At 30.6% G+C, this 27,911-nt stretch overlaps 1 protein-coding gene and 2 long non-coding RNA genes across 5 annotated transcripts in view; 2 read left to right on the forward strand and 1 right to left on the reverse strand.

Annotated features, from left to right (window-relative positions):
• The window catches only part of lin28b (lin-28 homolog B (C. elegans)), a 55,665-nt gene extending 34,281 nt beyond the window's left edge, over positions 1–21,384 (forward strand). Inside the window, exons 6-7 of one of the 2 annotated variants that reach the window (XM_087296300.1) lie at positions 8,941–9,128; positions 19,177–21,384. In XM_087296300.1, coding sequence (XP_087152426.1) covers positions 8,941–9,128; positions 19,177–19,450 — 462 coding nt within the window. In that variant the 3' untranslated portion in view covers positions 19,451–21,384. The remainder of the gene's footprint in view (positions 1–8,940; positions 9,129–19,176) is intronic. The other variant, NM_001301416.1, reaches the window with a different exon arrangement.
• Positions 1–27,911, forward strand: part of LOC147839473 (uncharacterized) — a 503,025-nt gene that overhangs the window by 266,084 nt on the left and 209,030 nt on the right. The gene's annotated exons all lie outside the window — the stretch shown is intronic.
• LOC147839475 (uncharacterized) overlaps positions 1–27,911 on the reverse strand; it is a 57,142-nt gene that overhangs the window by 19,595 nt on the left and 9,636 nt on the right. Inside the window, exon 4 of one of the 2 annotated variants that reach the window (XR_015519129.1) lies at positions 9,077–10,442. The exons of the other annotated variant lie outside the window; for it this stretch is intronic. This is a non-coding gene — a long non-coding RNA (uncharacterized LOC147839475). Of the gene's footprint in view, positions 1–9,076; positions 10,443–27,911 lie in introns of those variants that run through there. 2 annotated transcript variants of the gene reach the window in all.

The following is a 27,911-nucleotide window of genomic DNA, read 5'->3' on the forward strand; positions in this document are numbered from 1 at the left end:
TGAGAGCACTTGTAAACTAGCTTTGCCTCTTGGATTTGATTCCTGCATCACATTACTGCTAGTTTAATTAAAAGACTAATTGAAATGTGAGTCTTTAGATCACGCAGATCCCCTGTGACGAGACCATGTAGAAAGCTTGAATAATCTGCCGTGTTCATTAGTATTCATGCATGGAAAATCATAATCAGTGCTTTTAATGACTTTTAGTTGAAGTAGTTTAGTTTTTTCTCCGTGTGTGTGTTATTTTTGTGCTTGTTTGGTATTGGAAAGCTCTGTAAGTACCTGTGGAAAACGGATTATTCAATTCAGAAGCAAATGCCCTAATGTTTATTTTTATTTATTGTGTGTTTATTTATTGATTTATTTTTAATATTGTTCATGTGCTACAATGGCAGATATCTGTGCATTGATTTTGAGATTTTGTCTGTGTTGCTGAAATGAACAGACGTGGATTCCTTTTATAATTCTCAGGGTCTTTGCTTTTAAAGTGCAGTGTTATTTAATCGAAGAATGGATGTGTATAAACTAAACTCATTAGTGTTGTTGAGGCTCTTGTGTGGTTAAATGTTAATTTTGATAATGCTTTTGATGCTGCTCATTTAGATAAAAGCTTTGCTAAATGCTTTTCCTGCAGATTTGCTTCTTGGTGGAGGTTTTGTGTGTGCGTTTGTGTTTTCTTGCATTTGGCTTTGTTTGTAAGATACATTTTCACCCTTTTAAAACCAATTGACACGCTTAATTGTGCTTTTATTATTAAATATTAAGTGATGTTTTGCAATGGCATTTGCATATATATCTTCTACTCAACAACAATGGTGTGATTATTAATAAAATCATAAATGTTTTTTACATTTGCCTAAATTTCTTTTAGATTCACCTAAACTGTCCTGAACTAAAAGATCTACTTTTAAAATAAAATCTAATTAAAAGGTCAAATATGAGCTAAATGCTTTGGATTCTGTCACTGAGTCAGTACAAATAAATTTACATTAATATTAAAATTACATTAGTAAAAACGTTACATTTAATGATTGTTTTGCTTTAATTTCTTTGATTTGGCTAACACTAAAGTGTTTATGTCTTTTTTTTTCCTTTATTATTGCCCTGTCTTCTTTTTAAACCACTGAGTAAAAACTGCTTAAACTTAGAATCGATTCCTGCCTCATTTTTGATCTGTCGCACACATTACGTCTCACCTAAATGTTACAGCATCCCTTTTAAACATCATAAGCATGTAACAATATAGTATAATTAAATTAATATTAGATTTTTTCTATTCTGCACTGAAAAAAAATCTTTTAGGTTGAATCAAATGAACTTTTCAAGTCACCTTAACTTGCATCAGTCAAACTGACAAGAAATATTAAGTTAAATTTTGTATAACTTATAGTATGTTTTTTTTTTTATAGTTGTATAACAAATAGTTGAAACCTGATTAATGTATTAAATAAGTTAAAGTAACATAACTGCTGTTGTCATGACTTTTGAGCATATTAATTGTATAAAAAACACACACACACACACACACACACACACACACACACACACACACACACACACACACACACACACACACACACACACAAACATACATATAAACAAAGATACAAACATAACATAAAAATAAGAATAAAAAACAAACAAATTATAAATAAACAAATAAACGAATAAATAAATAAATAAATAAACGAATAAATAAATAAATAAATAAACAAACAAACAAATAAATAAATAAAATTATACAAAGAAAAGAAAAGGGGGAAAAAAACAAATGTCCTTCAATTTTTTAGAAAAGGGCTCCAGACTTTTTTGAAACTGTTCTGGCTTTTGTTTTATTGTGAACTGAATCTTTCCTGTTCTAAGAAAATATAAGAAATCAAAAAACCCAATGCAGATAAGAAGGGGGAGCAGCTGACTTCCAATTCATAAGTGTAAGTCATCTAGCCAGTAAAGTTGCAAAGGCCACACTATCGGCTTGTAATGTTTTAAAATATAATTTAGCATAAGAGTGATGTCCATATGCATGATCACATTCCCAATGAATGTTTTTATTTATTTTATTTTATCATCTATTTCTTCCTGATAAATCAAATTATTCATATACAATCTTTACAATAACGACAAAATTGTTTAAATAGGTATGACTGATATTTTGATATCACCTAGCTTGTTTTATTCGTTAACATTAGTTTGATACATCAGTTACATGGACAGCGATTATTAATCCTGCTTCATTTCTACATTTAATAATACATCTTTAAAATATTAAAAGGATAAAATAAAAAAGTCTCTGATTATAAAATAGTGCTGTGTGAATAACAATTTAACAAAGCTGAACAAATCCGTAAAAATCATTTATGTAGCTGGTAAAGTGTTACCATTACTTGTATATTTATATTGAGTTTTACGTAAAAAAAAAAAAAAAGTTTAGGAATCAATTTGTATTCGATTTTTGTCATGTAGAATGAGATAAAATTAGAAAATCACTCACATTTGTTTTTACTTTAATCCTTTTTTATATACTGATATTAACATAAAACACTTGCTCTGGTTTATACAAATATATTAAATAGGCTAAATGTCTTTTAAAATGATTAGCAAGGAGATTTATAAATGTGTGCATTTAATGTGCATTATTTAAAGTGTTAAAAAAACATTTGCTTTCTTTTAGCTAATACGGACAAATGCTTTATTTTCTAGAACCTAAAATAATCTCTCTTTTGCTCATCTATTTCTTTCTCTGTATGGCAGATTCTACAAAAATGCTGGTTTCCACACAATCAATCAATTTGTGTTGGGCCAACATGAAGAAATTAAGCCATCTCATTATTAGTTTTTACAATTTTAAGTACATTGAACTTAAAACAATAAAAAAACTCAAGACTTGTGTTGTTTTAGCTCAACTTAAATAAGTAGTTTGAGTTTACACTGTAAAAATGCTGTTCCACACAATTCCTTCATGTTATCCCAACACAAGTGAAGTTAACCTAATTGTTTTTACAAATGTAAGTGGATTGAATATAAACAAATTAAGTCGTCCCCAAACAAACCTCAATAATTGTGTTGTTTCAGCTCATTTGAAATAATCAGATTCAGAACAAGCAGCAAACATCATTTGTTGAGTGTAATAAATGTTCAAGAAAGCCGTTGTATGTAAATGTGTATTTAAAACAAAGTGTTTTTAACATTTGCTTTTTGTAAAGCAGATTTATCTGATATTGACAAAAAAAAAATTCCAGTACTTAAAAAATCTCTCTTACTAATCTATTTCTTTTTTTCTGTATGACAGATTCTACACTGTTAAAATGCTGGTGTCCACACAATTGATTTGTGTTGAGACAACATAAAGGAATTTAGTTAACTTATTAGTTTTTACAATTTTAAGTTGATTAAACATAAAACAATTAGGTTATTTTAAAAAGCTCAGGAATTGTAAGTACTTTTAATAAAAATAAATCTTTTTCACTGGACACATAAAAAAATGCTGGGTTCCACACAATTCCTTCATGTTATCCCAACCCGACACAAATTAAGTTAACTCAATTGTTTTTACAAATGTAAATGAACTGAACATAAATAAAGTTGTCGTTCCAAAAAAAAAAAAAAAAAAACCCATAAGAATTGTGTTTATTCAACTAATTTAAAATATGTAGTTTGAACAAGCAGCAACATCATTTGTTGAGTTTATTACATGTTCAAAATCTCTGTAAATGTTCAGATATGGAGAGCTGTATACGTGTGAAGAGCGAAGTGTTTTTAACATAAAAACTTAACATTAAACAATTAAGTTATTTTAAAAAGCTCAGCGATTGTGTTGTTTTAGCTCATTTTGAATAAGTACTTTGAATAAACATCGCAAACGTCATTTTTTTGAGTAAAAAAACTGCTGGGCTTTACTCAGTTGATTTATATTATCCCAACACAAATTCATTAAGTTAATTTAATTTATGTTTGAACATTTACATGCATTAAATGATTCATTGGATTTATATTGGATATTATAAACTCTTTTAATTTAGTGATGTTTATTAGTTTAAGTTCAGCCCATATAAATTGTTTGCAACCATTTACCCCAAAATGTTTTTGTAAAATACATGGAATAATTTTTTTTTTCTAGTGTGTAATAAATGCCAAAAAGGATGCCTGATGTCTGTAAATGTTCAGATGTGGAGATCTGTACATGTGTGCAAAGCGATTTAACATAAAATGATTAAACATTAAACAATTAAGTTGTTGTTAATAATTAGGCTCAGGAATTGTGTTGTTTCAGCTCATTTTAAATGAGTAGTTTGAACAAACAGCAAATGTAAATTTTTCAGTGTAGACTGTAAAGAAATACTGGGTTTCACACAACACCTTCATATTATCCCAACACAAATTCATTAAGCTAACCTAGTTGTTTTTACAAATGTAAGTGGATTAAACATAAAAGAAATTGATTTCAACTCTTCAAGAATTGTTGTTTCAGCCCATTTAAAAAAATAGTTTGAACAAACAGCAAATATCATTTGTTGAGTGCACAAAAAAAAATTCATTGGATTCATTTTTGTTTGAGGTAAGAAATTGCAAACAATTTAAATGGGCTGAATATAAACAAACACATTCAATTTAGTAATGCTCATCTTAATTTATTTATTTAAATTCAGCCCATATAAATTGTTTACAACCACTTACCTTAAAGAAATTTAATAAATACATGGAATCATTTGTTTTCAGTGTGTAATACATGTTCAAGAAGGCCTGAAGTCTATAAATGTGCAGATGTGGAGATCAGTACATGTGTGTGTTTAAAATAAAGTGTTTTCAAGAAAAACAGGTAATTTTAAAAAGCTCAGTAATTATGGTGTTTCAGCTCATTTTTAAACAAGTAGTTTGAACAAACCGCAAACGTCCTTTTCTGAGTGTAAAAAATGGGTTTCACACAATTCATTCATATTATCCCAACACAAATTGATTTAGTTAACTTAATTTACGTTTAATCTACTTAAATCATTTTAAAACAAAATGTCCTCCCAAAAAAACTCTAAGAATTGTTCATTTTAAATAAGTAGTTTGAACAAACAGCAAATGTCATTTGTTGAGTGCACTGAAAGAAATGATTCATTGTTAATTAATTTAAGGTAAGAGGTTGCAAACAGTTTATTTGGGCTGAATATAAACAAACACATTTAATTCAGTATGTTCAACTTAAATTATTTGTTAAAATTCAGCCCATATCAATTGTTTGCAATTGCTTAACTTAAATTATTTTAGTAAATCCAATGAATCCTTTTTTTTTTAGTGTGTAATAAATGTTCAAGAGAATGCCTGATGTCTGTAAATGTTCAGATATGGAGATGTGTGTATTTAGTGCAAGTGTTTTTAACATAAAACAATTAAAGTATTTAAAAGAAGCTTAAACAACCCAATTGCAGAGCTTTAGTTTGAACAAACCACAAATGTCATTTTTTGAGTGTAGACTGCAAAGAAATTCCTTCATATTATCCCAACACAAATTAAGTTAATGTAATTGTCTTTACAGATTTTAAGTGGATTGAACATAAATAAAGTTTCACCCTCGAGAATGGTGCTTATTTTAAATAAGTAGCCGAACAAACAGCAAACGTCATTTGTTGAGTGCACTGAAAAATGATTTGTTGTTACTAAATTTAAGGTAAGGGGTTGCAAACGATTTAAATGGGCTGAATTGAAACAAACACGTTCAATTTAGTAATGTTCAACTTGATTTGTTTGATTAAATTCAACCCAAATAAATTGTTTGCAACCACTTAATGTTTTTGTAAATACATTGAATTGTTTTTTATCAGTGTGTAATGAATGGTTAAGAATGCCTGATGTGTGTAAATGTTCAGAAGTGGACATCTGTACGTGTGTATTTAATGCAAAGTGTTTTAACATAAAATAATTAAACATAAAAGAATTCAGTTGTTTTAAAAAGATCAGGAATTGTGTTGTAAGCTTATTTTAAATGAGCAGTTTGAGCAAACAGCAAACATAAATGTTTTAGTGTAGACTGTAAAGAAATACTGGGTTTCACACAGTTGCTTAATGTTATCCCAATACAAATTAAATTAACTCAATTTCTTTTTTGTTCAATTCACTAAACAATTGAGTTAAACACTTCAGGAATTGTGTTGTTTCAGCTCATTTTAAATAAGTAGTTTGAATAATCAGCAAATGTCATTTGTTTAGTGTAATAAATGTTCAAGAAAGCTGATATCTGTATGTTCAGATAAGGAAATATGTACACGTGCATTAAAGCAAGTGTTTTAGCTTTTGCTGATTTTGACAAATGTACACAAATAATCTTTCCTGCTTATCTATTTCTCTTCCTCTGACAGATTCTACACAGTTAAAAATGCTGATTTCCACACAATTTATTTGTTTTGGGACAGCATGAAGGAATTAGGCTAACTTGTTTATTTTTAACGATTGTAAGTGGGTTAATCATAAAAAATTAGTTATTTTAAAAAGCTCAGGAATTGTGTGGTTTTAGTTAAATTTAAGTTCAATAAGTAGTTTGAACAAACAGCAAAAAATAATAATAATTCATTGGATTTACACATTTTTAAGGTAAAGAAAGGCAAGCAATTTATATGGGCTGAATATAAACAAACAAATTCAATTTAGGAATGTTCAACTTATTTGTTTATTTGTTATTTGTTTAAATTCAGCCCATTTAAATAGTTTGCATCCACTTACCTTAAAGAAATTTACCTAATACTTAATCATTTCTTTTCAGTGTGCAATAAATGTTCAAGAATGCCTGATGTCTGTAGATGTTCAGATGTGGGGATCAGTACATGTGTTTTTTTAACATAAAACATTTAAGTTATTTCATAAAGCTCAGGACTAGTTTTTGCTTTCTCTTAGTTTATGTTATTGTTTAATTTAATTTAATGTTTTATCATATATGTAAATGCCATTTATTTGTGCATCATTCTGAACATTACTGTTTTTATTTATTATTACCATCAAGCATTTCAACTTTGTTTTCCTAACATCAAAATGAGAAATGTTTTGATAATTTGTGACAATTATACCTTGCATGGATGGGGGGTGGTGGGGTGTGTTGTATTTACACACACACACACACACACACACACATATATATATATATATATATATATATATATATATATATATATATATATATATATATATATATATATATATATATATATATATATATATATATATATATATATTTTTTTTTTTTTTTTTTTTTTTTTTTTTTGGTTATTATTATTTGTCTATGCTAAATGTTTTTAAAAAGTCCTGATATTCTTTGTAGTAGTTTGAACAAACCGCAAATGTCCTTTTTTTAACTGACACTGCAAAAAAAAAATTCTGCATTTAATACAATTCCTTCATGTTATCCCAACTCAAATTAAGATAACTTAATTGTTTTTACAAATTTAAGTGGATTGAACTTTATTCAGTTTTTTAGCGAATGTTAAGAATGTTGTTTCAGCTCATTTTTATTTAGTATGAACATATATGCAAATGTCATTTGTTGAGTGTAATAAATGTTCAAGAAGGCCTGATGTCTGTAAGTGTTCAGATATGAGTTCAGTGTGTATTTCAAGCAAAGTGTTTTTAACATTTGCTTTCTGTAATGCAGGTTTAGCTGATACTGACAAATGCTTAATATTTAAATACTTTAAAAAAAAAAATCTCTTTTGCTCATATATTTCTCTTCCTCTGTATGACAGATTCTACACTGTAGAAAATGCTGGTTTCCACACAATCAATTGATTTGTGTTGGGACAACATGAAGGAATTAAGCCAACTCATATTTTTTACAATTTAACGTACATTCATTGAACTTAAAACTATTTTAAAAAGCTCAAGACTTATGTTGTTTAATTTCTATTTAAATACGCATTTGAGTGTACACTGTAAAAATGCTGGGTTCCACACAATTCCTTCATGTTATCCAAACACAAACGAAGTAAACTTAAATTGTTTTCACAAGTGGATTGAACATAATCAAATTAAGTCGTCCCCAAAATTAACTCCATAATTGTGTTGTTTCAGCTCATTTTAAATATGTAGTTTGAACAAGCAACAAACATTTGCTGAGAGTAACACATTTTCAAGAAAGCCTGATGTCTGTATGAGATCTGTACATGTGTGTGTTTAAAGCGTAAAGAGTTTATAACATTTGCTTTCTGTAATGCAGGTTTATCTGATATTGACAAATGTTGTTGTTTCTAGTACCTAAAATAATCTCTCTTTTGCTCGTCTATTTCTCTTCCTATGACAGATTCTACACTGTAACAAATGCTGGTTTCCACACAATTGATTTGTGTTGGGACAACATGAAGGAATTAAGTTAACTTATTAGTTTTTACCATTTTAAGGAGATTCAACATAAAACAAATGAGTTATTTTAAAAAGCTCAGGAATTGTGTTGTTTTACTTTTTTTTTTTAAATAAGTACTTTGAATAAAAAAATTTTCACTCTAAAAAAAAAAAAGCTGGGCTCCACACAATTCCTTCATGTTATCCCAACCCAACATAAACTAAGTTAACTTAATTGTTTTTACAAATTTAAGTGGATTAAACATATATTTAACAAAGTTTCACCCTCAAGAATGGTGCTCATTTTAAATAAGTAGTTTGAACAAACAGCAAATGTTATTTGTTGAGTGCACTGAACAAAAATTTGAATTGTTGCTAAATTTAAGGTAAGGGGTTGCAAACACACTCTATGGGCTGAATATAAACAAACACATTTAATTTAGTAATGTTCAACTTAATTTATTTGTTTAAATTCAGCCCAAATAAATTGTGTGCAACCACTTACCTTAATGTTTTTGTAAATACATGGAATAATCCTTTTCAGGGTGTAATAAATATACAAGAACGCCTGATGTCTGTAAATGTTCATATATTTGTGTATTAAATGAAGCGTGTGTGTATGTGTGTGTTCAGAGTAAGCTGGTGATGGAGGGCTTCAGGAGCCTGCGGGAGGGCGAGCAGGTGGAGTTCACCTTTAAGAGGTCGAGTAAAGGTCTGGAGTCGCTCCGGGTGACGGGGCCCGGGGGAGGCCCCTGCTCTGGCAGCGAGCGACGCCCCAAAGCAAAGGCCCCGCCCCTCAAACGCAAACCAAAGGGAGACCGGTGAGTGTGCACTGCATCATGGTACATAGAGTTTTCTTACTTTTAGGTTTGGAAAAAAAGAATCATTGGCTTTACAAAGAATTAAGGTAGGTGGTTGCAAACAATTGATATGGGTTGAATTTAAACAAATAAATGAAGTAATTAATAAATGTAATTGGTTTGTTTACATTCAGCCTTTATAAGTTGTTTGCTTCCCCTTTACCTTAATTTTTTGTAAATTTAATGAATCATTTATTTCAGTGTAGTTGTTCTAAAGTAAATAAATATTCACTTTTACATTAATATATGGTATAATTCATTTAATACAAATATTATTTATATTTTGCACTGTAAGAAAATCTTGCTGCCTTCAGTTTTTTGTTGAATCAATCAAACTATTCCGATTTGTCTCAACTTAAAACAGTCAAATTGACTAAAAATATTAGGTTAAACTTTGTATACATTTTCAAACAATTTATACAGACTGAATTTAAACAAACAAATAAAGTTGAACATTACTGAATTAAATTTGTTTATTTAAATTAAGTCCATATAAATTATTTTGCAACCACTAAACTTAAAAAACAATTTTTTTCTGTTTATTTGTTTTGCAGTAATTAAACAGTGACCGGTTTTTATCTTTATTTTATTTAGCATGCATCTCTTCAAATGTAAATGTACCTTTGTTTGCATAGCTTCTATTATCTTTGATTTTCACTAGCTTTACTTGTGTGAGAACAGCCAGAACAAAGTTTCACTTTTAATGATAAAAACAGAAATAATCATAGAGAGTAAATATTTATAAAATGTTTAGTATTCAGGATCTCCACTAGTTGCCATTTAATAATTGAAACTCTTGGAAGTTCTTGTTTAGTCAAAGCTTATTTAAAATCTTATCCCATTTTTTTTTAAACAAATAAATACTGCATGGTTTAGTTGCAGTGATTTTAATCATCAGAAGCATTGGAAGCTCTTAATTTGTAAAAACTTATTGAAATCTTAATCTCAGAAATTGTATAAATGTTTTTAAAAGCATCTCTTGTTTTGTTCTGTAAATGCATGAAAACATTTTTAGTGATTTACTGATCAATGCTGTTCAATGATAGTTTTAATAAATAAATAATATTAGTAATTGTTATATTAGCAAACATATTTAAGTATATTTATTTAAGAACAAAACATTCAAAGTAATATCATGTCACAGAAATGAGTCACATTAATCATTCTATCCTTTATTTTCCTTTGGCTTACCTTATATATCCGGAGTCGCCACAGCCGCCAACTATTCCAGCATATATTTTACACAGCAGATGCCCTTCCAGCTGCAACCCAGCACTGGGAAACATCCATACACACGGCCAATTTAGTTCATTCAATTCACATTTTACAAAAAGTAAACATTTGTTATCATAATGAACAGCTATATTTCTATAACGTTTATTAACTTGATATAAAAAAATTACACATTTTAGTTAAATGTCACCCAAACTGTTATCAAATATTTTTACCCCAAATTTTCAAAATAATACTAAAATCACAATTTACTATGTAAAATAGATCTTAATAAAATACTAATTCCTTTCTATAAAATACTTGGAGTATTTCTAGATTTAATTGACTGGAACTTGATCTTTGTTAAGCTGCTTTGACACAATCTATAAAGTAAAAAGTGCTATAGAAATAAAGACTATTTACTGTCAAATTTGCTGCATTTAATGTTGACGTTTCAGTGCATTTGAAGCTTAAAATTCTTAATATTCACAGTTTCTTCTTTCTTCTGTATAAAACAGTCAATGTATAGTATTAATGCCGGTCTGTGGAGCCACATAAATTATATAGCTAGTTATTTTCAGTGTGTGTGTATATATATATATATATATATATATATATATATATATATATATATATATATATATATATATATATATATATATATATATATATGTATATATATATATATATGTATGTATATATATATATATATGTATGTATGTGTGTTATAGTTTCGCCAAACCTTTTCTGTACCCGACTCAACATTGATTGTAAGTCTGTCTTCTACTTCCTGTTGCCATGGTGATCAGAGCAAAAAAAAAAAGAGAGAAACCAAACTGAACAAGTCTTTTCAGTCTGTTGTGCTAAAAGCTATTTATAAGTATGTACGTGCGCGTATGTGGGCGAGCATATAGACTGTCCCTATAGCGGCAGACATGATGGACATTTATTGAACCCATCAACTGACACTGGTGTAGCCAAATTGATGTTTTAATATCTATTTATTTGTTGTTTTTTTTTTATCAAAAAAGGCTAGTTAACATTTTGTAAAAGAATTGTGATATGATTTTGGCATGAATTATTACACTCAAGCTAATAACAATTACATTTAAAATAGTAATCAATCAAAGACTGTGTATTCCACTTAATTAGTTCAAGAAAAATGTATTTATCTAGTTCATTTTTGAAACTGAAATCTAGCTTGGGTTTTTATTGAATGCTGAGATGATTTTCGCAGTGGAAAGTTCACAGTAACCGTCATCTAAAATAAAAGTATGCCATTAAAGATATTAAGTTTAGATTGATAATGAAGAATTAATTAACTATATTAGAAGTTATGATTGACGAGTGTGGTTTACAGCAGAAATGACTGGTTAAAATGTAAATCTTTAAAGCCTATATTTGTTGTCATGTTTCAAGTTAAAGGATGTCGTTTACTTTTATCATGGTAGACATTTTAAAAGGATTTCCATTATTGATTTCTAATGCGGTTTGCATTTAAGCGTTTTGTATTTGTAATGATATTTACGTTTAGGCCATAGTTTAGTTTAGTAATACTTTTTATATCAAATAATTGTTCATTTTTATGGTCCTCTATCTATAGTCTGGATGTCATAAAGTAAATCTCATTTCGTTGATGCTTTTATTTTACTACTGTAACATTATTTGCTCCCTTAATATCCTGAAGTATGTTTTGAAACATATGAGAGGTGCAGATGTTGCTAGAAACATGTATAACTAGTTTTTTTCAATTAAAATTATGATAAAGTAAATAAAGTAACACTTTAGTTTAAGTCACTATTTACACTATTAACTTGGCTTGTTACTTATAAAGAGATTAATCTTATATTAGTGTTTGAGTGCCTATGCTAGGGTATAATTTTATTCTACATCCCCAATCATAGCCAATTCCTAAACCCTACCATCTTGCTAACTATTAATAAGCCGCTAATTAGAAAATAGTAGAGCCTATAGTTAATGGTTTAATGCCGTGAATTAGACATTAAAATAAAGTGTTATCGTAGTTCATTATTTGTGCTCGCCGTTTTGTGCAGTTCAGTCTACAGCCTAAACTAGCAGTTTGTTAAACCATTGCGCCCCCTGGAGGCTAGAAACAGAGACAACAGCTAATCTGTCAAATATAGATAGGCTATTGTGCATTCTCAGCGATAATTATCTGTGGTTTCCACTTTTTGAATGTTTATATTATTATTATGAACGTACGTTTTTAACTCTATAGGCTATGTAACGTAATATTTAATTGCATTGAAATGTCTCGTCAACTCGTTAGCGGCTAATAAAGTGACGTCCATCTTTCTTTCCTCTGACCACCGTAAAACTTCACTTTCTTTCATTTTGTTGAAAGTCATGAACGCTTCATGCTATTGGAAGAAACGTGAACGTAAAATATATGATATTTGTTTGTAGTTTCACGTCTATAGGGGTTACAATAGCAGACTTCCGTTTTTTGGTAAAAAACCTCGTAGCGCTTCCGGTTCAGGTCATTTGTATGTGTTTCATAAAATATAAACGCGTTTCACCCAAATGCGCGATAAAACATAACCGATGTCCATCACATGTCCTTACTGACATCAAGAAGTTGATCGCTGGAAATTGAAGTAATATTAGAACAAATCTGCACCAATATGAAGTTCTGGGTAGGTTAGCATAGGCTATTCCCTTAAAAGTCATTGACACTGCCGTCATTTCTTTTAGTTTACCAATAATGTTATACCTCTATAAATGACGAGCATCAATAAAAAAAATAAAAATTAAAGAGACAATAAGACATCAGCTGTTTCGATCTATAAACAGAGGTCAAAATTAATCAAACTCGATTAAAGTAAGGAAATTAATCAAACTCGATTAATCGAGGATTCTAGCGCCAAAAACAATATTAAAAACGCACACACAAAAAGCAAATTAATAAACAAATGAATGTATAAAAGCAGATGTATGCATAAAATACAGCATTAATCATTAAAAAATATATAAAATTGCGGGCTTTTCTTACTGTTGTTAACATTTTTCCCAATAAGCAAATGCAATGAGACCACTTTTTGGTTTGTTAATGTGGTGTTCAGCATAAATTTTACTCATTTACCCAAATATGTCTACTTTTTTTCTGGGAACCCTGGAAATATAAAATAAGTCCATAGTTATTATAAGTAGTCAAAACTTAACAAAAAACTGTTTTTCTTTCTCTTTCAATCAGTGGTTGTTGTATATAACCTAATAAACTATGATGTAGCACTTTAAAAAGGTGATTTTGTTACATGAATCAATTGATTTAAACTGATTTTATGCAGATAATTAAATAGACACATTAGTATAGCCTACACAAACATGAAAAGCTTAATTTCAAAACGTCAATTTAGCTTATTAAATTCCCCTGTAGCGCATGTGTTTGGACTGTGTTTCTCTCTCTTCCTCTTTCAGTAAGTGGTTGTTGTATAGTAAACTAGAAGGTAACCCTTTGTTAAAGTTATCCAGTTACAGTAATTAATTAATGAAAACTGATTTTTTTAGGTAATTAAATAGACACGTTAGTTTATAAAACCCAAACTTAAAACAAAAAATATGGGTCCAATTGAAAAATCTTAGTTTCTCTGGATTTACAATTTATAGTTATGTATTTTAGTTAAATGTCATTTAATATTATTCTTTAAACTATTGATGACATTTCATCAAATTTCAAGTAAGTGTTGTCAACAGCATTTTATTCCATAATACCCAATAGAATAAATCAAATATAAATATTTTGCTCAAACACGCATCTCTAATAAATCTAGAAAAACAAAATCATTTAAGTGGCTTCTTTCTTGTTTTCAATAGCTTTATTTTAAATACATATAATCATAAAATAATTCAATAATTATTATTCATATTTATTTTCCAACATCTTAGAAATAAAAGCAAATAAAATTTGATTGAAACAAATATATGAATACAAATAATAAATTTAAATTAATGAAAGAAAAAACTTGAATGCATTAATGAAGTAATAAGTGTGTAAATATCTTTTTTTTCTCTCTCCCTTGAACACTATATATATATATATATATATATATATATATATATATATATATATATATATATATATATATATATATATATTTCGAGAAACATTTAAAATATTTTAGAGCAGTAAACTCGGCCAGCTAAGTAATTCAAATGAATCATTGACTTCTGCTTTCTTCATTTGCTTCTAAAACACATATTTTTTTACAATTCAAAATAGCATTTTTGGATATCTTTTCTGCTGGAGATACTGTTGTCCTCAAAAACCAAAATGTAAATGGTGGCAGTTTTAAAATCTTGACTTTTCCAAATCGCGGTATACCTTAAAACGGTTATTGTCCCGTACCTAAAATATAATGTATATAAATCTATAAAATATGTATATGTAGTGTATAGAATTGTAATGAGTAGAGAAAACATTATGATGCAACAACAATATAAACCTTTTCTGAATAATGATTTTATTATTAATAATAGTTTATACTGATAACTAGCCACAGAATAAACTTAGACTTTATACTGGAAAAGATATGTCTCTTTCTATGATTCAATTTTTAATTTTTTTTTTTATGATTTGAACTTTTTATAGATTTTTTCCTATTTCAAATAATGCAGATGAATATCAAATACAGAGCATTAACATAAAAGCAGAACAATGCAAAATAAATAAATACAATAAATAAATAACATCATATAAATTGCAAAAGTAAACCAAACCAAAACACACACAAGGAAATTAAAAAGAAAAAAAGATTATTAACTATTATTTTGTCTCTTTACATGTTTGCATACATTGTGGGTTGCAGAAATGTAGAAATTTTCCCCATTTATCAACACAAATTTAAATTCTACCATGTAAACTATAGGAGAGTTTTTCATACGATTAAATGTTTTTTTTTTGTTTTTGTTTTTGTTCAATAATTTAACAGTACTATCAGTTCACAAATTGTTTTTACTTCCTTTTTACTTTCTCCCCAACAGCAGCAGTGGCTGTAATTAGATGTTGCTCATAAATCCAGTAAATACAGATAAATAATATAAACTCAATAAATGAACAAATAAAAAACACATACAGAACATAATAATATTAAAAATATATAGACATAAATACAAGATCAATACAATAACAATAGTACATAAATCAAATAAGATAATTACACTTTTACCGTGCGTCTCACCACAGTGACCTTATTCATTCTCCAAAAATGCCAAATAATTTCGCCCTTCTTCTCTGATAAACATTCAATTGATCTAGTAATCTGTCATTTTAGGATGATCGTATTTTAAAGTCAGTGCAGATACAACCCTTCTTTTATTTTACCTCTGCCACTAACTAAAATTAAGCAGATAAATGGAGTAGATGTTAAAAACATGCATGACTAATATTGATGTAACAGCTTTAAGAATTTGTCTTTGCCAGCCATCAGATGTAGTTTGGCATCATATGTCAGTCTATGACTGCAGAATACTGCGATCGACCTATCAGAATCAGATATCCTGAAGGAGTGTGTAATAATATATCACACACACACACACACACACACACACACACACACACACACACACACACACAGATCTATACTCTATATTTAGAGCTATAATGTCATTTCCTATTCTCTTGTTACCATGCAGCGGATTTTCCTTGGCAACCGATGGCTCCATGGTTACATAGGAGGTTTCTGTTAATGTGTAGATAATTCCTCATGCACTCAGTAACTCTGTTTCCTCATATCTAACATATCCTGCAGCTTATTAAGTGATGTCGTGGCTATTAACTTGTTCATGTTCAAAGTTTTTTTGTGTTTTAATGTATAAATTACATGGTTATTTATCACTTGTGTATGATTTAAAAATATTCTGCACCTCATTTTCGTCAACAAATGTCTTGGTAAATTCCTTATAAATTATATTGAATTAAATGTGAATTAAATTACAATCTAAAACATTTTTTCTCCAGTTTTCACTAATACCTTTGTCATCACTTAAAAATAATTTTATTGACTTCATTTTAAAATAGAAAAATAATTATTCAAAGTATTGTAATGAGATATGCACAATGTTTGATTAGTTTTACAATAGTAAAATGTCTGCATGAACACTTTTAGTATGCAGGACTTTTGCCAGCTCGTGTGTATAGTGGAAAGTAAACGCCAAAAAGTGCATATATCAAAAAAGAAACTGTATTTATCAAAAAATGTTCATCAAATGTTTATTAAAAATGCCTTAAATGTTTAGCTAACAATACCTTTAGCTTTATTTTACCAGTTGTTTTGTATTATAGAGCTTAATCATTAGTGTTTATGAGTTTCTTAAAACACATGCTTTTAAAAGATGATTCATGTTTTAATACGGAAATTATTAATTAAATCGCTTTGCCTTTTCAGTAATATATTATCATAGATATTGTAATAAAGGAGTTGTAAAACAATTGTGTACCTTCAATTTTGTTGTACCATAAAGGTAAAGAACAGTATCATAAGAGCTCTTTTCTGTATAGTATACAACTTTTACAAAGGTACAAAACTGTTCCTTAAGGAACTTTATTTGTACCTCCGTGTACCCTTTTGTAGTATAGTATATAATAAGGGAGTGTAGTATATAATATATAGTGTAGTATATAATAATATTTAGAACAGACTCCAAATGTAATTTGCAGCCTCTTTCCTCCAGTATTCAGTGTAATATAAAACAGTAAAATAAAAAAATAAAAAAGACTTATGTAAAGCAACAAATGATTTTTATTTTTATATATAAAGTCAGTATTTCCTGTTAAAAACGCTAGAATGATGATCATACACTTAAGCACAATCATGCATTTTTCTGTCCTCTTGCAGGTCTTATATAGGAGGTTTCTGTTAATAAGTAGATCATCCTCAGGCTCTCTGATTCCTCATACATATCCTGCATCTTATCATTGATAGCTGTGGCCATTAATTGGTTCATGTTCAGTTTTTTGTGTTTTAGTTAATACATTTTAGGATTATTCATTACTTCTGTTTGATTAAAACAATGTTTCTCCTATTTTATGTCAACAAATGATTTAATAATTTCTTTATAAATGATATTGGGCTAAATGTGATCCTCTACTGCCCTCTAGTGACAAACACTCAGTTTAAATCTTAGCAAACCTGATGCATTTCTTTCACTTTTATTTGAAAACATATTATTCACTCATTCACATCCAGAACGCTGCGGCAAGGATTCTGACCAGAACCAAGAAATCAGAGCACATCACACCTGTCCTCAGGTCTTTACACTGGCTCTCAGTTACATTCAGAATAGAGTTAAAAGTACTATTACTTGTCTATAAATCACTAAATGGCCTCAATACTTAACAGATATGCTCACTGAATACAAACCTAACAGACCACTTAGATCTTTAGGATCATATAAACTAGAAATTCCAAGAGTTCAGCCAAAGCAGATGAATCCCCAATAAATGTTACAACCTCTTTGATGTTATCTAGAGTAAAAGGTCTAACATTTAAAAGGTGTGGTAATTTCACAGTATGAGGGTGTAAGCAAAAGACATTGACAACAGGACTGCCAAGAAAAGTGATTAAATGTACAAAAGTAGAAACAGAATAATGCCCAAATATATATATATATATATATATATATATATATATATATATATATATATATATATATATATATATATATATATATATATATATATATACAAAAATAAATATTTACAATAATAAAAAGAATGTAATAAAGTAGCAAGTTCAAACAAAGTATCAAACAAAAATTACTTCAACTCAGGAGTAAGGGGACGATAGTGAAGCCAAACAAAAGAATGAAATATATCAAAACAGTTCTAACTCCTGAAAGACCCCTTACCTTGCTAGAAACATATGAAAAGAAAAGAAGTCTTCAGCGCCATACGCCGTATTCTTTTCTTTACTCAACTGTATATAAAATAATAACAAGAATGGCATTCACCTCTGTACTTTAACAATAAATTTCCTACGTGTTTGCAAAATGAAAGTCGTACGACATCTTCCCTGTCCATCTTACTCTGAGAAAAGAGTGAACTTGATGAAATATCTCAGTATTGACGGTTAAGAGCTGGGCCAAAAACAAACGAATCAAACGAAATAAAATGTACAAAAATCCAGAGTTTGTCAAAATGGGCAAAAGTTAAACAAAAACAACAAAATCATGTCAGCAAAGTACACGAAAAACGAAATCAAAGCAAAAATGCGATGCCTTTTGCTCTCCCTGCTGTCCTTTGATGTGACCGCGCCACGTCGCCCAATGAAAATGGATTGGTCTCCTGACCAATCAACTGTCGTGAAGGCGGAGCTACAGAAATTACAGGCAACAACCTATTTACTGCTACAGCCGTAACCACCTTCAGCTACTAACAGCGCCCCCCACTGCTGGAATCAGCTTCTAGAAATAATCAGGTGTGCTCCAACATTAGGCACATTCAAATCAAGACTGAAGCACATCTGTTTAGCTGTGCCTTTACTGAATGAGCACTGTGCTACATCCCACAGATCACACTATTCAGTTCTTTTCTTTTTTATTTCTTTAAAACTTGTTTTAACACATTTTAATCTGTTTTTAATCATTTTTATTCCTTGTTGTAGTTATTCTTTTAGTCTTGTTTATGTAAAGCACTTTAAATTTCCATTGTGTGTGAAATGTGCTATATAAACAAACCTTATTTACTTTCTGCCGAGGATTCGGCTTGTATTCACCATATGCCAATGCTGAGATCATATATTTTTGAACCATAACTGTGCATCGTCCTGTCCTCTTGCAGGTGTTATAACTGTGGAGGTCTGGACCACCACGCTAAAGAGTGTGGCCTTCCACCCCAGCCAAAGAAGTGTCACTACTGTCAGAGTGTCACGCACATGGTGGCCCAGTGTCCCCACAAGGGGGCGCCGTCGCCCTCCGCGTCTCAGGACCCGCAACGCCCCTCCACCTCCGCTCAGTCCCCGGAAGAGGAAAGCCGCTCAGGCTCATCTTCATCCCCGGAGGAGGCTTCTCAAAGAGGGAGTCGCTCCCAGCGCTGGAGAAAGAGCCGGGACTGAAACAAACACACCTCTCATCCAGACCAGGCCCGGACACGAAATCATCTACCTCAAACAGCTGGGTCACAGACAAGACCCTCCCTTCCCGTGCAGCTATATGGTATCATAATGATGGGTTCACACACACACACACAAACACACACACACACACTTGTTTGTGTGTGTATGAGTGTACATACATGTGTGTGTTCTCACTAAGCAATCACAACAAACTCTATGACTGACGTGTGTGTGTGTGTTTGTTTTAGAGCGAATGTAAGTGTGTAAATGAGAAAATAGTAAAGCAAAACAGATTACGCTTTGAAGAAGAAAAACTTGCATTAATGTTTTTAAAAATTACAATCCAAATCAAACATTTTACCTTCATAATGTGAGTAATGGAGCAGGACTTTCACTTCAAATGTGCTTTAATGCATGGGATTTGCATTTGTAATGTGAACGTTTCGTCTGCTTTTCCTCTGAAAACACTTTTCAGACTGTTTCAGTGTCTTAGATGGACAACACAACGGTTTTTAACATTACTAATAAGTGTTTATTACATTATAATTTCAGAATTCATTACATATCGAGGATCAGGAGGCGGTTCAGGAGACACTATGAATTGCAGTGAGTAATGATGCTGAAAATTCATCTGGGACAAAATTGTTCGACATCAGTAACACTTTAAATAACGGTCTATTAGTTTGCGTATTTAATAACATGAACTAAGAATTTACAGTACTTGTTCATTATTTATTAATCATAGTTCAACGATTGATAATGCATTATTAAAATCCAAAGTTATGGTGGTTAAAATTAGTTAATGCACTTTGAGTTACACTAACAATGAACGACTGAATTGTCATTAATTGACATTAAAATGAACGAATAACTGGTATTAAATGCGTTGTTCATTGTTTGTTAATGATAGTAAATTCACAAACTAACATTAACTAATGGACCATTACTTAAAGTGTTACCTTTAAAATCTATTAAAACAGATACTAGTTGGTAACCCTTTAGTTTAGGTCACAATTCAAGCTATTAACAAACCATTAAACAACACTATTTGCTTAATAAACTCCTAATCAGCTGTTTTGTTAATAGTTAGTAAGATAGATGTTGTGTTTAGGTTTTGGGTAGGATTAGATATGTAGAATAAGATTATACTTTTTAACTACTAATTAACAGGTAATATCTTAATAATGGGCAGATAATAAGTCAGCGGTAAATGGCGCATGAATTGTGACCTAAGCTAAAATGCTACCGTTGTTTAAAATATATATCGCAGTTGTTCCTGTGAGTTTAATTAAATAAATGCAACTTTAAAAAACATTTTCACAATCCTTAAATCTCCAAATATTTAACATTTATTTAAAATCCTAATATCTCGCAATAATATTGCCTGAAAGAGTTTGAGGAAAAGCACAGGTGAAACGTTCATGTTCAGATTAAGAACATGCATTATAACTAGTAAAATCAGATTCACATATAACAGCAAAGAAGTCTCAGTATTTCACAGTTCGATTCATGTTGAAATGTATGGGTCCCGGGACAGACGTATTATGGCTGGGAATGGATATAACCAATCAATAACAATATTATGGGACAAATAGAAAGTTTTTAATGGAGAATATGTGTTTTAATTTCTTTTATATATGCGGCTCTCAAATATTCTGGTCTTTAGACGATTAGATTGTAAGGACTGAAGCGTAAGAGCTTAATAACTTCAGCCAGAGCAGACTAATGAACTGATTGAAACCTATCAGCACTGTTTAGTTGCAGTGTAAAGCCGTCTTTTGCTTCATCACAGACACGGTGATAGTTTAAGACTTTAATATATGTTGAGATATTATAAATGTTGAAGTGTACTGTAATATATATGGAACACATAGGTAGATGAAGTTGATTTTTTTTTATACACACACACACACACACACACACATATTTATATATATTTATATATATATATATATATATATATATATATATATATATATATATATATATATATATATATATATGTATATATGTATATATATATATATATATATATATATATATATATATATATATATATATATATGGCTCTTTGATTTGATTCCTCTCCTCCCTTATGCGTTGCTTCATTAAACGTGGAGTATGATGCTGTTATTGGGTCTAAATTACCGTAATGAAGAAATGGTCATATTCTAAATTACCAATAGAAACTATACATTCTCTCATCTTGTGTCGTCACATACAAAAATAACTTTCAAAATATTATTTTATTTGATTTTGGCTATATTTTGAGAGTGTATCGTGAATTATTTTAGTGGTTAAGGATGTTACTCTATTCAGTAATGCTGTGCATGATCCATGGTGACATAAAAAGCAGGCCAAATCTTCTCTATTTTTTGCTTTTTTCAGTAGTTTGTTGTTGCTTTTCTTCTATAACAACTTAATACTGAAAAAAATCTAATAAAATCATGTTGCGCACATACTGTAGGAATTATACAAAAATAATTTTCAAACTTTGTAAATTTCACAGGTAATTCTGAATTTAAATCCGATGACTGCAATAATAATTTTCAATCTTTAAAAATCATGCTATTTTTACTCCTATTATGCTGAGTAAGTTAGAAAAATCAGGCTTAACATTTAGAGAAATTTTCGCACCAATATTGCTAGTAAATTTTTACCAATTAATTTCACCAATTTGCAACTATGCAGATGACGCAATTTACATCAAGTGCACTGTAGGCATGCAGTATACATCAGAAAAGAACCATTTTTAAGACCTGATGTATTTAGGTTAATTTATGCATATACTTGTCTAGGGGTGCGCAAACTTTTTAGTATAAAGGGCCAAAAACCAAATATTATTGAGACCCCTGAGCCGAAGGTAAATATACCAACATATATTACATTAAAGTTGCCATGGGTAATTTTCTTTATTTATTTAATAATATTTTAAAATAAATAGAAAACATTACTTTAAATCAGTGGTTCTCAAACTGTGGTACGTGTACCACTAGTGGTATGCAGGTTTCCTTCTAGTGATATGCGGAGGAATCAATTATGTCATATGTATATGCTGCATATATTTCAAAATGTATCAAACATGAATTATATATGAATATGATGACATACAGTGTATATTTCTAAGGTCCAGGTGTTGATGAATTGGCTGTTATATGTAAATACTTTACATTTAAATTACAGCAGTTTTTTTTTCTTTTTAGAACAGTAACCTAGCATTTTTAACTTTTAAAAGCTCATTTTAATTTAAATGTTAAGATTTTTTGTTTTTTTATTTATTTTGTTTTTTACATATAAGCACAGTGTTATTGTTCAGACTATTTCTAATGTATAAAGTGACTGACAACAATAAATCTTCTTAATATTAGGAATTAATTTGCCATGTTTTTGAACTGTGCAGAGCTGTAGCTGCTTTATCAGCCCTATACGCTACTGTATTTCAACACTACTCATTATGGTGGTACATTTTTTTCTGAGGTGATACTTGATGAAAAAGGTTTGAAAACCACTGCTTTAAATCATATTAACTAATGCAGTATAACTTTTTAAATTATAACTCATTGCAATAAAACAAACACTCACATTTATACCACAGTGGAGTTCAATGATAAATACGCTAGTCAAGCAGAATCCGCCTTTACCTTGATTCACTCACCAAAGTCTCTGCATTGTCAGGTTACAATATGTACATGTAAAGAAAATCTGATTAATTTACAACATTTAATTGAAACATTCAATTTTAGTTACTTTTAACAATAAAACAAACAAAGGATTATATTTGGATTTACAATCTCTAAACCATCCCCATCATTCTCCCTCTCTTCTCAGAAGTGATGGTGGGCCAAATCAAATGTTACCATGGGCCAATTTTAGCATGCGGGCCATAGTTTGGTTATCTCTGATTTAAACTCTGTGTAGTAAGTGATGAATTTTATCAGCATACTGTATGTGCGCAGACTGATTTTGTAACAGAGATTGCATATTGCATACCTAAAATCTCCATTAATTTAACAGTACATGAGGGTATTGTGAGCTTGTTGATGTTTATATGCATCTAATGAACCCTTCTGTTCACATTATTCCAATGTGCTTTTAACAGCCAAATTTGCAGACAAACTACATTACCAATGATGCTGTACAGAAAAGTCCGCCAATAAGAATGACCAAAAGAGATATTGGCCCCGGCGACTGCTATGAAGCACAGCAAATGATGTCTTACATTCTAAAATGCCAGTATTACTGTTATTATATTATTAATGACCTCAAGAATAGTCAAAAGCATCTGTGCTTTGCGTCTCATGCCTTTAAATGCCACCATGCATTCATTGCGTGTCAGCATTGTCTTCTGAGGCGCAAGTCATTTATTAAATGAACAAAAGATTGACGCAGCTTCTCCTACTGCAATAAATTCTATTTTTACTGTTGATATTTGGCACCAGTTAATCAGGAAGTGGCTATTTTGTTCTCTTTGACTCGTTGGATAGAAACGCTGCTTTATTCACATGTCTTTTATGCCAGTGTTTCTCAGCCACGTTCCTGGTGGGCCACCAGCTCTGCACATTTTCCATGTCTCCTTAACCAAACACGCATGATTCAGATCATCAGCTCATTAGCAGAGATGGAAAGACCTGTAATGGGTACAGCAGACAAAGGAGACATCCAAAACATGCAATGCTGGTGGTCCACCAGGAACATGGTTGAGAAACACTGTTTGATGCGATATTCCAGTTTTGCCCATAATTCTGATTCGCATCTTTGGATAGAAACAGCTCCCTACACTCTCAATAAATTTACAAAGGACAAAAGTTAGCAACACTATCCTCCTGGCAAACTATTGAGATGAAACAAACAGCTCAACATTTAATTAATCTTTAATTTTATCATTACGGTAATTCCAACATGACTCAAAACACAGCATTTTACAACAATTTAAACTGCGTCACACTGCAAAAATTAAATCGTAGATCGACAGATTTCAGTGCATAATATTTTGTGTATCAACGAATCGTTTTTAAAGATTTTATACAATTAGTTTTTGTTTAGTTTTTAAAGGGATAGTTCACACAAAAATTTGAAAAAAAATTAAGTCATCACTTATTCGTCTTTTATTCGTTTCAAATGTTTATGAATGTCTTCTTTTGAGCACAAAAGAAGATATTTTGAAGAATGCTGAAAACCTGTAACCATTGACTTTTACAGTATTTGTTTTTCTGACTATGGGAGTCGATGGTAACAGGTTTTCAGCATTCTTCAAAATATCTCCTTTAGTGTTCAACAGAAGGTTTGGAATCAATTAAAGAAAGAACAAATAGTAAGAAATTGATATTTTTGCATGAACTATGCCTTTAAAAAATTATATTTTTATCTTTATGAAGCTTCATTAAAGTCCATCAATTTTTTATTTGCTAATTGTGCGAACATGCTAATGTACTAAATATTGAGAAGATTTTTACGCCCTTATATGCGGAGAATAAACAACATACTACGCTTTTCACATTACACAGTCCACACAAAACACACACACATTTGTTTTATTTTTCATTTAGCTAATGAATGTAGACAAACTGAAGCCTTAGAGAGACTGAGATCTGATCATTTAAAGCTGCTGGCGGAGATCTGAATGATCCTAACATTGCGAGCAAATCTGCTACAATCATCCATTGAACCGTGGAAAAACTGAACAAAAGTGCACTTGAACAAAGCAAGAATTGTTTACCCAGAATGCCGTGCTGTGGAGGGTCGCCGTTTAATGCCGAAACGTCCTTGAAAGCTCCAGTGAATTGACTGTCAGCAATAATTTCAGATCCTTTTCATTCTGTCAAGCTTAATTACTGACAAGCTGTAGAAGTTTAACTAATGCTTACTAGTAACAGAAACGTGTTTATAGAGGGTTACGGCAGCGTTTGGCATCTGAAATGTCTCTCATATGTGTTCTGATTAGAAGTGAATGGGATGGTGAATCTCATTAAGCATTTAAAGCACACGCTAGCGTCAGTTTTAATCATAAAATCAATTAAAAAGACATGATAAATAGATTTTTAAACTATTTAGTTGCAGTTAAGGATTAATTCCCTCAGTAATGCCAATAAATATCAAACACATTACTGTAATGTAAGAAATGTGATCAATTTCTCAAGTGCTTATGTTTCATGTCAGTGTTACGAGTTTATAAAATCCATTTTAAATTAAGTAATAATGCCATGAGAGTCACCATTAAGGATTAGTTAAGCTCAGTAAAATAAACACAATTAAAATAAATCCCTAAAGGGACAGTTCACCCAAAAATGAAAATTACCATAATCATTTATTCCCCTATATATTTGAGTTTCTTTCTTCTCTTGAAAATAAAAGATATTGTGAAGAATGTTGGTTATTGACACCCATTAACTTTCATAGTAGGTAGCATTTTTTACTTTGAAAGTCAATACATTATCATGCACCCGGCGCAACAAGATGCAAGATGTGTATGGCACGATTTGTTGCTATTTTCAGATCAGTGCAACCCTAATTGTCATGTTTTGCTCCTTGTTGTTTAAATGGCAAATCCATTTGCGCCACCTTGTGGACTCATGGGTGTACTAGTCTGAAAAGGTGGTGTGTTAAGGCGAATTGTTGGTGTGTTGCTATTTTGAGGAACTGAAATATACCACGACATTGACCAACTAAAAGCTGTCTAAATTCAGCGCAGAGCGGTTAGTTATGCACCTATGCAGGTTTAAACGCTTACACATTGCTTAATAGACCCTTTTTACATTTCTGGGTTTCTTAGTAGCGGAAGTTACTAGAGCACAGTGAATGGGAGAATACAACAAATAGTATTTTTACATCTTATTGGCTCAAAAAATAAAAGAAAAACCGAACGATGATGTTACAAAGACGTTTAGAAAAAAAAAAAAAAATAGTGATGACGGCAGCCAGAGGAGAGAATAATGTCAACTTTACTGTCATGCCCGATAGACGCTGCATTAGATTCGCCTCGTACAAGTGGTAATTCATTTTTTTCATTTGAAGCAAAGATGATATAATACATACGGAAATACATATAAATGTTTAAATATAATTAAAAAAAAATCTAAATATTAAAAACGTTCAAGGATTTAAGATGCTGATGGCCGTTAAATGCGTCATAACAGGCTTGTGAGAAGGGTCCATACACACAGGATGTACAGCAATACACAAATATCTTTACATTTAAAATGTTACAAAAATGATTATTTTCTACATAAATATAAAAACCACGGCCTCAATGCTTTCTTCATGTCAGGGGGCTTTTTCAGTTTATCCATGACAATCTGCTTTTTGTTATTATTATTAGTAGTATTTAGTATATGCATATTTATATTTGTTTTAATAAAAACAAGTTTAGATTTGTCAACCAGTCGGGTTTTGGAGACGTCTGCATCACCATAAGGGGCATAAGAATAGCACTTGTGTTTGGATATAACTCAGTGTTTTGACTACACTTCATTATTATCGTTCATTTATTTGTTTGCTGGAAATTAGAACTGAATTTATAAATAGTTTTGAAACAAATCTTCGTGCTTAACAAATGAAATTAAATATGTAGGCTAATGGATGTTTTCAGTGGAGTGCGTACAACACTGTTTCCTTATCCACGAAAGTAAAGGAGTAAACGGTATAAATAAAGTAAGGAGTCTGAATGGAGGAGGCTTGTTCTTTATCCTCGCACTGCAGATGGTCTGTTTAACTGTTTTCTCACTAGTAAAGCATTCAGTTTTTCCACTTACAAGTCTGCCATTTAAGTAGCAAATGCACCATGGCGTGATGCAACTGACTCTTAAAGGGAATGTGAGATGAGACTCTTATTGATTTAATGCAAGTTATGCTCAAAACACACCCATAACTCATTAAGAGAATAACCACAGCCTTGTTAGACCAAGCGATGGAGCGCAGAGCGTATTTTTCCATCCTTAAACATGTAAAAGTGGATTCGGACACGCCCTTAATGCTTTTGCGCCATGCGCTTTAGAGTTTGCACGCCTACTTTAGATTGGTAAAATAGAGCCCAATGGGTTGAGAATTGTTCTAAATATCTCTTTGTACAATACGATTTTGTGTTCAACAGAAGAAACTCAAATATATTTTGAACAAGAGTGTTTAAATGATGACAAAATGTTCATTTTTGATGAACTAACCCGTTAATATTCATCCCAATAATTTCACATTTCATTCGACTTGATGTTTGAGTGAGAGTTATCAAGGAACAAATCAAAAATTAATTAGTGTTTTTATATATAACTGAAGCTTGCTTTTTTATCTCCATCACACGAGCAGTGAAACGTGTGTATGCGTGTGCGTGCTCAGGCAGAGATTTCTATTATGACTTGAACCGGCGCTCATACTCCGCTCGAGGTCTCGAAATACCAGACGACACCTCTGACGATACTGAATGTGTAAAAGATTCAAAGCGAGCTCGCACGACTGTTCCGGATTTCTCCAT

The sequence above is a fragment of the Danio rerio genome, chromosome 20 (assembly GCF_052040795.2).
Source record: "Danio rerio strain M-AB ecotype USA chromosome 20, GRCz13ab, whole genome shotgun sequence".
NCBI classification, from domain to species: domain Eukaryota; kingdom Metazoa; phylum Chordata; class Actinopteri; order Cypriniformes; family Danionidae; genus Danio; species Danio rerio.